This window comes from Panthera onca, chromosome D3 (assembly GCF_046562875.1).
Source record: "Panthera onca isolate mPanOnc1 chromosome D3, mPanOnc1 haplotype 2, whole genome shotgun sequence".
Lineage (NCBI taxonomy): Eukaryota > Metazoa > Chordata > Mammalia > Carnivora > Felidae > Panthera > Panthera onca.
In genome coordinates this window covers 45,709,392-45,719,952 of record NC_138350.1, presented here as the reverse complement: position 1 = coordinate 45,719,952, position 10,561 = coordinate 45,709,392, and the positions used below count along the sequence as shown (strand labels likewise).

Here is a 10,561-nt window from a genome sequence, read left to right as displayed (position 1 = left end):
CAACCCCCCTTGTACTGAGAAATGAGGTCAAGAGGTGCCCTGGGAGATGCTACAGGAAGCGGCCCATGAAGGCACACGCATGACTGCTTCCTAGTCACCTGATGTCCCTGAAGTGACTGTTCAGGGAATAGTGCCGTGCTGTTGGCTTTCTCACAGTGCAGGCCCCATTTTCCCCTGACCGGAAGGATACCAACTGTGGACCTCTCATGAACTGGCCAGAGCCAGCCACCAGTGCACCCACTGTCCCTACTTAGCCTCTCATCCCAAGGTCAGCCCAAGTTGTGAGAGACTTTGAGCCAGGGAGAGGACACCAGTGATAGTATCTGTATGGCACTTCACAGTTTACAAATAATTGCGCTGATGGTTTAGTTAAGAGCTGTAAACGTTCCTTTCAGGGAACACACATTTACGATCTGAGAACACGCATGCTGAGGGCTTTCTGTTTCCTTAACTGTCATTCAGTCTGTGACACTCTGTGCCTTCTGGTGGCTGGGATTATATTCAGAAAAGGCAGATGGACAGCTGGTCTTCAAGGTACTACAAAATGGAAGGAAAACCAGCGGTATTAGGTGAATTTGCCGTCCCTTTATGATGAATCTAGGAAGGGCTCAGGAATAATCAGCCTAATAAATAACTCTGTAGAGTCAATTAGATTAACACCAGGAAGCCAAAGAGAGAACCACCCATTTAGTGTAGTTAGTGCCAAGACGGGTAAAATGGATGCTCTTCATGAAGACTCAGAATCTGGGTGGTAAATAACTGATGGAAGTTTCCAGTTAAAAGTCAATGTCTTCAGAAAACATATAACTTAAGGTCATGCAATTCAATCCCTGAGTCAGCATAGCATCGCTAAGGCCTACCAGCCAGCCACTGTTGAATACTCCCTGTAATGGGGAACCTGCTACCTCTCCTGGAGAATATTCCATGGTTGCATAGACACAGGTGTTAGAAAGCATGCCCACAGGACTGCAGTGTGACGGCCAAAGAAGAGCACTGAGTTGAAGAGAATGTGGCTCCATTTCAGAGGTGGAGGGCAGGTAGGTGTTAAGGATACCACAGAGGATGACCATATCCAAAGTTTAGATTTATTCTTTTTCTTCTGAGGGACAAACACTATGTAGAAGACACAGAAATGCTTACATAGTCTTCTTCATTAGGAAGAGCGGTGCTGGTTAATTATATTGGTCTAGTACATGTCTCATTGTTTTGTAGATTAAACAGGAAGCGATTCCTCCTTCCTGTTGACTTCTGTTAGCTTGCCACACAAAGCTTTAATTATAGAATGTATATCCATCTCATCTCCCCTATTGGATAGTTTTTGCCCTCAAGGAATTGATAGTCATAATCTAGACTTGGTTGGTAGCAGACTGTACATGGGAAGCCAAGGGGAAATATAGGTCCATTAATTCGGTTTGTTCGTTATTTACTACTTTGTGAATATTGTGTGTCTCCCAAGTTGGACTGCATATTCCTTCAGGGCAGGAATTATGTCTTCTGCCGGACGGTATAGCCAACACTGAGCACACACAGTGCCACACAAGTCTGTGCTTCGTAATTATCTGTAGAAAACTGTGTTGTGGGTAGCACACTGAACAGGTGCTGAAGAATTAGTATGATTAACAGTGGCCAACAAGCCATTGGCTTAATGCTAATCAAACGTCCCCATTTAAAGAGTACACTGCATTTATTTAACCCCATTAAGTTACAACCCCATGACACATGTCAGTTTTTGTGTTTTTAAAGTGCTTTAAAAGATATTTATTTTTTTACCAGGTGGAAAATAATGTCCTTTAAAAGGCATTTAATGTTTAGTTGAAAATGATATTACCAAAGCATGTAACAAGTTGTTCATCACCTTCAAGACATGGAATTTTTATAAATACACAGGTAACACTGAGTGCCAAAAGGATGGGTGTGCATGGTCAGAGTATGAAATTAGACTTGCTATTCATCCCATCTAGATGGTGTCTTAAGTCAAGAATGATCTTGAGCAGAGACAGGGAGGTATGTTGGGTAACTGTGCTTTTGAAGGTGACTTCCCTTGCTGTCTGATAGGTTTGTGTTAGTGATCAGGACAGCCATTCAGACTGACAGATCCCTGGACGTCCATGGCTTCAGTGACAGGGACAGGAATGTGGTTGACTTGAATATTCTTCAGACAGCCAAAAAATGATTTCCACACAGGGAGCTTCAGCGTCTTCAAGTGGGCTTCAAGAGAAAAGGAGAGGCATTCCATGAGTGTGAATGTGCCCAATTTAGAAAATCATCTTATTAGAGCTAAAGGGACCGAGGATCTCAGGCCAGCCAGTCACCTCCTCCTTTGAGCTGGCACCCCACGTCCCTGCCTGCTGTGATAAATCACCAACAAGGCTACTTATTCTTCAAGTTCTTCAAAGAAGCAAATTCCACAGCCCAAATCAATAGATAATAACTCTGAACACTAGTGCTTTTTATGGGTCATGGAAGACCCATAAAATTAACAAACTCTCCGGAGGAACATCAAACAAGGAAGAATGACAAGGCTCTTTCCAGGCAAAATTCCAGAACCTGCCTGGTTCTCCCATTCTGGCCCCACAAAGCTTAATAACTCGTCAGTAAAACTAAATGTCTGGGGAGGAGAGACCAGTTTTTAGCCCCTTTCCTGATTCTTTGCTGCTATCAGGCTTCTAGGTAAAGGTAGCCTAAGAGAGGCTTATGAACGATAGGCTTGGGACAGGAGAAGCAGCAGCAATGTGGCCTGGGCTATACAATGTGCCCATTGCTACCAATTGGGTTTTCCCATGTGTTGGAGCAAAGAGCCTCACTGTCTCCACTGTCCAGCCAACGGCTGCCCAGCTAATAACCCATGGCTGGGGCACTGATTTGTTCGGTTAAGATGGAAATGTTAAGAGCTGACGTGGGGCCACGTGGGTGTAGAAGCCAGGACAAGAGTTACCTGGAATGCCTCCAATGTGCAGTGGCTCCTGAGTGCTGGCAGGTGGGAAGGGGAGCCGTCCAGCTGTGTAGCTATTCTCTGTGTCCAGTTCCAGGTGCAAGATGTGTTGTTTTACGGTGACTGGTGGGAGAGGAAGCTGGTCAGTTTGATTACCTGAGGACAGCCCTGCCCAATGTTTAATGACTACACTAGAGCTTCACCACGGGCTTCCTTTCAACCCATTGCTGTGGGAACACTATTGCTAGGAATTCCGTCAACCTAGACACAAATTCAACTAGTTTTTCAACACTAAGTGGGATGTAGATGCTTTCACATACGTTGCAGGATTTAATCCTTCAAATGAATCTGTGAGGAAGATATGGTCACTCTTCTTGCCCAGATAAGCGATTGTGACTCTCAAGCATTGAGGAGCCTGACAAGACGGCTTGGTTATAAGTTGAATGAGTTGGGATTCCAGCTGCTCTCTCCAGAAGCTATCTTTATTTCACAAGATCTTAACTTCCTTCCAGGGAGACGCTGACTTCTGAAAACTGAGTCGCTCTTGACCCTCCAAATAGAATTCCTCCAGTGTGAACAATCCTAACTAATTGCAATGTAGTCAGCATTCAAATTAGACAAGAGACTACTCTTCTTTTTTGGAAAGGTATGTTAGCCAATACAGTTTAATATATTACCAAACTAATGTGCACAAGTTATTCATAAAACAGCAGATTTGGTTTGGGAGGCTATGCCCAATCTCCTCCCAGTGGTTTGTCTAAATCGTTTGCAGTAGTATTAAATGGACTTGAACAATAGCAAGAGCAAAGACTTCCTGGGCACTTACTGCATATTGGACACTGTTGTGCACTTTACATACACTGTCCCATTTGATTTTCACCACCCTGGGAGGTGGGCCCTATTTTTATCTCCATTGTGTTGAGGGGGGAAACTGAAGATAAAGAGCAATTAAGTGGCTTGCCCAAGGTCACTTAGGTAAGGGCCGGAACTGAGATGTGATCTCTGTTCCTTTTGATTTCAGAGCCAAAATCTAAATCATAATGTTATACCGCCTTGAAAACACAGAGTATCAGTTTTCTGAGCTCAAAAAGAAAATTCTCTGTATGTTACAGAGAACAGGTTGCAGCAGCCACGAATTGCATAAATGCAGCCAGGGCTGAGAATGGACATCTTCTCACCATGTCAGTCTGGTGGACTGAGCCGGGTCATATGCGAATGGATTGATAAAGCGAGGCTGTATCTGGGACATTCAAATCCAGATGGAAAGGGACACTGTTTCAGGGTGTGAACAACAGGCCACTGGACATCATACCTGTCACCGAGTGCCACCGCCCGTCACACAGAGACTGCTTTGGTGTAACTGATGTCAAGATGCCCCCCGCCTCACTGTCCACAGAGGCCGTGACCTGGAAGACACATGCATTTTCCTATTTCCTTCAGAAAGGCTGCTGGAGCCAACTTCCCTGCCTTCTTTCCTTCCCACCGCTTGTCACCCTGAGGGCCCTGAAGCACCTTAGACGTGGCCCCTCCCTCTCGCACCAGGTGATCACAGGAGGGCCAAGGCTTTGCAAGAATCTCTCTGCTGAGTCCCTTCCAGGAAGCAAGCTGCAAACCCAAGGCCAGGCCTGAAGTTGCTGCCAAAGGTGACGAGCTCTTCCCTCCCAACCCAAACCCCTCCTCTGTCAGGCTCTACTCAAAGGTCACTGATCAGCAGGGAAGATCCTCCTCAAGCTATTGATAGGCAACTGCGGCCACAGTTCTGTTTAGAAGGACGCAAAATTTGGAAGGCAAAAATGCTGGTTGAGGCCTACGCCCTGCTGAGAGGGCCAGACAATTAGAATAATTCCATGAATGCATGCCTTAGGGTTGTAGCTCAAGGAATTCAGCAAGCTAACTGATTGCACTTGTACTGGGCATGTGTCAGGGGTCAGGCACTCATACTAGCGTGCAGAATCCCACAGTCCCACTCTCTGGACCAGGGCCAAGGGCTGAACCAAGGTGAACAAATACCAGGACTAAAATAAGCAAATTGGTAACTAATTTGCATTTAATTTGCATGTAGCTAGACAGCAAGGCCAATTCTCAGGCAATTTTCCAGCTAAACAATGTCACTGCTGTTATGAAGGTCATTGTGTCTTGATTTTTGCGTATGCGATTATTTCCTCTCCAGAAGCTCTCGTGGAGCCCTACCGCCCCGCTCCCCTGAAAAGCCAGCCTTCTCTCAAGGCCAGCAAGCAGGTAGTTGCTTGCTCCTCTCGCCTACCAGAGGCCTGCTCAGACTTAAAGGCTGCACCTCAAATAGAAAATGTTCTAGGAGTTTGGGCTATTTTATTTCCTTCTCTAGTTTCCCCCTCACAGTTAAGCTGTGGAAGGGTAGAAGTAAAGGAAAATGGCATATTATGGCTAAATAGAAGATCACAGGCCCAAAATGGAGCCACTTAGGCTGACTCACCAAACCGGTGCTTAATATCTAACCCAACTGAAGCTTCAACCTTCCCCAGAAATGTCGTCTCGATAGGTCAGTCAGGAATTTTCTGAACAGCACCAATGACAACCTGTCACATGGACTTCTCCAACCCCCCAAAGAAATGTAAGGTAATCTACCTAATAAGACGCTTTCCTCTAAATGGAAGGTAACCTTGCCTGGAACAGTCCTTTCTTTTCTTTTGCTAATGAGTTCCTTGCCCCACCGTCATTCCTATAAAAACCTTCCATTTTGTACAACTCCTCAGAGCTTCTCTCTATTTGCTAGATGGGATGCTGCCTGATTCATGAATCAATTAATAAAGTCAATCAGATCTTCAGATTTATTCGGTTGAATTGCTGCTCTTTAACATTATCAATCTTAGCCTTGAGGCCTTCCTGGAACGATTTGGTTTTTAAAAGAGTTTTTGAAAAGGAAAGGGATATAACCTGGTGGTGAAACTAGGGTATTGGCCAGGCCCCCGAGTGACGGGCAGGATGAAGCAGCAGAAGTGTCCACTGAAGGAGGAATCCCTTTAAGCCAAAGGAAGCCTGGAGCGGAGAGACCCGGGGCCAGCTTGGCTGCAGGGACCAGATAGGCTGGTGAGTGGTACAGGGAGCATAAGGGAAATCTGAAACTGATTCAGTGGAAAGCAGCCCGTGGGCGTGGGCATGACATCGTGTAGACAGCTGGAGAGAACAACTATCTCATGAGTTCTGGTGCTGCCCTTATGAACAAAAGTAGAGATATGACAAGGGTGAAGGGGAGGAGAGAAAAATGAACATTTATTGCGTATCATAGTTGCTATTCTCTTGTCAAAAGCCCCGAGATATAAACATTATTATCCACATTTTAAAGACAGAGTCTGAAAGAGGTGAAGTAACTTCTCCAGGGCCATATAACTAAGTGGTGCAGTTAGAATTCAGCCCAAGATGATGAACAGGAAACACAATGACCAAATGATTTGTTAAAGGAAAATAGTAAGTTAGCCCTCAAGTCGGGTCTCTATTTTTTTTTTTTTTTTTTGAGAGAGAGAGCGTGAGAGGAGGAAGGGCAGAGAGGGGTGGGGAGATGGAGAATCCCAAGGAGGCTCCACACTGCCAGTGCAGAGCCGGGACCCAGAGCTCAAACCCATGAAGTTGTGAGATCGTGACCTGAGTTGAAACCAAGAATCAGATGCTTAACCAACTGAGCCACCCAGGCGACCCTGAAGTCAGGTCTCTTAAAACAAGATTGGATCCCACTCCGTCACAACTCCACCTACTGTGGTCTCCAGAAATGAATGTGGTCCTAATGCAAACCCATAGATCCCGTCCCCCCGCTGTCATCAAACTGTACGCACCTTTCCTGCCTCCATATAAACACATAGGTGCTTCCCGGACTGACTTCCGACGTGCATTAGGATGCCAGTGAGGCTTCTTGGGCGAATGCTGAAGACAAGCTTAAATTCCGGCCCCAATAACACAGAGTTAGCTTCCAAAAGAAAGTAAAACAGTTAAAACATCGTAATTCAAGAAAAAGGACGGAGTTCTTCAGACTCAAAGACATAAACTGTTCCAAATTGCCCCTTACCCAGGATGATATGACCTCCTTCTTGGGAGAAATAAATGCCTTTCTCCACAGAGCCACTCAAGCAGGGGGACACAGCAACGCTTGCAGCAATGGTGTTTAGGGGTTTCAGATTCAACTGAAAGTTCCTCAGGCACCCCACAAAGCTGTTTGGGGGGAGGCTCTGCAACCAAGCAGAAGAGAAAGCAAACTTTATTAAGCCACAACTCCCAGAGACATATGGGCAGCCAAGGTTAAAGGCAGGGCAACTGTCTGCCAAAGGGGTTTGAGGGGGGCGGAATTCATCCATCCTGCTTCAGAGAGTCAGGTGGGCCTGACTGTTGCATTTGGCTCCCTGCTCACACTGCCTAGAAAACCCTGGATACCAGACGTCCGGTGGGTGGCCGAAGTTTGAGGCCAAAGTTTGAGGGCACCAAGTGGTATGTATGCAAGGGGCAAGGGCAGTGGAGGTCGCTAGCTAGTGCTGGTCAGTGACCTGACCCTGGTCCACATGACAGGGCTACAACAAGGGAAATCTCCGCCTCCCAGTATATAGATATCACTGTCTCTTTGCAGGTACAAACCACTTCTTAGAGTTTGATGAGCCTATGCGATTGCTTAATGCAGGGCAGCTGACTGAAAAAGAGGCCAAAACATTCCAAAAATAATAAAGTGCAAAAAAGCTTCCTAAATTGTTGGGCTCAGTGCACCACCAACAAATCATGAATGCTGTGGAGTTAAAATAAGACACAAGGCATAGCATCAGTGGGCATGCATGGAGCACCCAAAGGTGGCCTGGAACAAGGGCTCCTCACCTAGGGCCCCTGCGTGCACCTCCAGGGTTCTGTGATCTCTTAAATTATATAGCAGATGCTCTCTGCATGTGCATTTTCCTGGGAAGAAAGACTACCTTTCCTCTTTAAATTTTTTAAAATTTATTTTTGAGAGAGAGACAGAGCATGAGTGGGGGAAGAACGGAAAGAGAAGGAGACACAGAATCCGAAGCGGGCTCCAGGCTCCAAGCTGTCAGCAGAGAGCCCAATGAGGGGCTCGAACCCACGAACTGCCAGATCGTGACCTGAGCCGAAGCCAGATGCTTAACGGACTGAGCCACCCAGGTGTCCCAAAAGACTGTAACTTTTAAAATTTTTTTCAAAAAAAAATTGAAGAATCACTGAATAAAATCCTTAGACTCCCTTCCAAAATAAATGCTTTTAGGACCCTGGAATCCTACACAACAGATGCACTATGTGATAATTTTAAGACATGGTGATATTAGGGATGCATATGGTGTCAGTGTCAACAATAAACTACCGACTGGACTCCCTATGAAATTCTTAGTTTCTTAAAATTTACCACCTTATGCAATGAAGAGCCTGTATCTGAAACCAAGCTCAGACTCTGCAGGGAAGGCCATCGCCCAACACTGAATCCCTAAGGGCGACTGCAGGTTGTGGTACTCAGAGGCAGACATTGACTGGATGTTGCCTGCCCTCTGAAACGATGTGGAGCACAGTAACCCGTGGTTTGCATCCTCGGGTGGAGGGGATGTTGCAAAAAGAAACTTGGTTCCTAAGAATGATTTAAATGGGGTACTACAGACTGTCCCATAGATTAGGATGCTGACTATGACTTATCCAGGACAAAAGAATATCCATACTGTGCTCTTGAATAGCTACCCCATCCTGTGATTTCTCTGAGAGGGAAATAGTTACATACAGAGGTTACAGAAAAGCAAACATTTACATTGAGGATTCTCCTTAGCAATTAATGCTATATATTATGCATGTATTATACAATATATCACATATATATTATATATCATATAATATTCATTATATAATGCATATTACAGAATATTATATGTAGTATTAATATATGGCAATTATATATAACTTTATTACGTATTATACATAATACATACAGTACATATATGTATAATATATATGTATTATACATGTATTGTATATGTATATAATATATAATATGCATGTATATATGTATAATATATAATAAAGCAAAACACTACTTTATGACATGCTGGAGGCTGCTTCAGATTCTGTCTCTCCCTCTCTCTCTGCCCCTCCCCTGCTCACACTCTGTCTCTTTCTCTCTCAAAAATAAATAAACATTAAAAGAAAATTTTAAAGTATTTTGAGATTCTTGAATATCTTATATAATTATAATGATTACCTATTAAAATGTTTTAATTAAGATATAATTGACATATAACATTATATTTTTTTCAGGTGTGCAGCATAGTGATTCTATATATAATTAGTGCTGTGAATACCATAAGTCCAATTAACATCCATCACTACACATAATTACAAACTTTTTTTTTCTTATGGTAAGAACTTTTATGATTTACTTTCTCACCAACTTTCAAATATAGAATACAGTATTATTAACTATTATCTGTGGTCGCCATGCCTTATATCCCAAGACTTATTCATTTTATTTATTTTATAACTGGATGTTTGTACCTTCGTTTAAAAAATGTTTTTTCTAATGTTTATTTATTTTTTGGAGACAGAGAGAGAGGATGTGAGTGGGGAAGGGGCATTGAGAGGGGGAGACACAGAATCTGAAGCAGGCTCTAGGCTCTGAGCTGTCAACACAGAGCCTGACACAGGTCTCGAACCCAAGAGCCGTGAGATCATGACCTGAGCCAAAGTAGGACGCTTAACCCACTGAGCCACCCAAGTGCCCCTGGAAGTTTGTACCTTCTAACCACTTTCATGATTATATTATAAGGTGAATTATTTTTATATACAGTTCTGAAGCACGACTGTTTTTGGCATGAAATGCTCACCATGCTGTGTGGTTACCATTTGTCACCATACAAAGTTATTACAATATTATTGACCAGGTTCCCAATGCTGTACTTTTTATCCTGGTGAATTATTTATTTTACAACTGGAAGTTTGTACCTCTTAATTCCTTTCTCCTATTTGGCCCATCTGCCACCCTCCCCCGCTCCCCACCACCCCACCGACTTCTGCCAACCATCAGTTTGTTCTCTATATTTATGAGTTTATTTCTTTTTTGCTTGTTTATTCATTTGTTTTGGTTTTTTTTTTAAGATTCTACATATGAGTGAAATCATATGATATTTGTCTTTCTCTGTCTGACTTATTTCACTTGGCAAAATAGCCTCTAGGTCCAGCCATGTTGTCACAAATGGCAAGATTTCATTCTTTTTTATGGCTGAGTCATATTTCATTGTATATATGTCCCACTTCTTCATCTATTTATTTATCAGTGGATGCTTGGGCTGTGTCCAATATCTTGGCTATTGTAAATAATGCTGCAATAAACATAGGGGTGCATAGATCTCTTCAAATTAGTGTCTTCGTTTTCTTTGGGTAAATACCCAGCAGTGGAATTATTAGATTGCACAGTATTTCTCTTCTTAATTTTCTGAGTAACCTCCACACTATTTTCTATGGTGGCTGTTCCAGTTTGCATTCCCCCCCCCCCCGCCCCCACCACAACAGTGCGTGAGAGTTCCTTTTTCTCCATTTCCTCACCAGCTCTTGTTATTTCTTGTCTTTTTGATAACAGCCTTTCTGTCAAGGGTGAGGGGATATCTCATTGTGCTTTTGATTTGCATT

At 43.7% G+C, this 10,561-nt stretch overlaps 1 protein-coding gene across 3 annotated transcripts in view; it reads right to left on the bottom strand.

Moving 5' to 3' along the window:
• Nucleotides 1-1,071: 1,071 nt before the first annotated feature.
• Nucleotides 1,072-10,561, bottom strand: part of LAMA3 (laminin subunit alpha 3) — a 272,108-nt gene continuing 262,618 nt past the window's right edge. For all 3 annotated transcript variants that reach the window (XM_078435375.2, XM_078435376.2, XM_078435377.2), the window contains 5 exons: nucleotides 6,969-7,128; nucleotides 6,739-6,869; nucleotides 4,245-4,338; nucleotides 2,936-3,055; nucleotides 1,072-2,208 (listed from right to left, as the gene is read on the bottom strand). In XM_078435375.2, coding sequence (XP_078291501.2) covers nucleotides 2,063-2,208; nucleotides 2,936-3,055; nucleotides 4,245-4,338; nucleotides 6,739-6,869; nucleotides 6,969-7,128 — 651 coding nt within the window. In that variant the 3' untranslated portion in view covers nucleotides 1,072-2,062. The remainder of the gene's footprint in view (nucleotides 2,209-2,935; nucleotides 3,056-4,244; nucleotides 4,339-6,738; nucleotides 6,870-6,968; nucleotides 7,129-10,561) is intronic.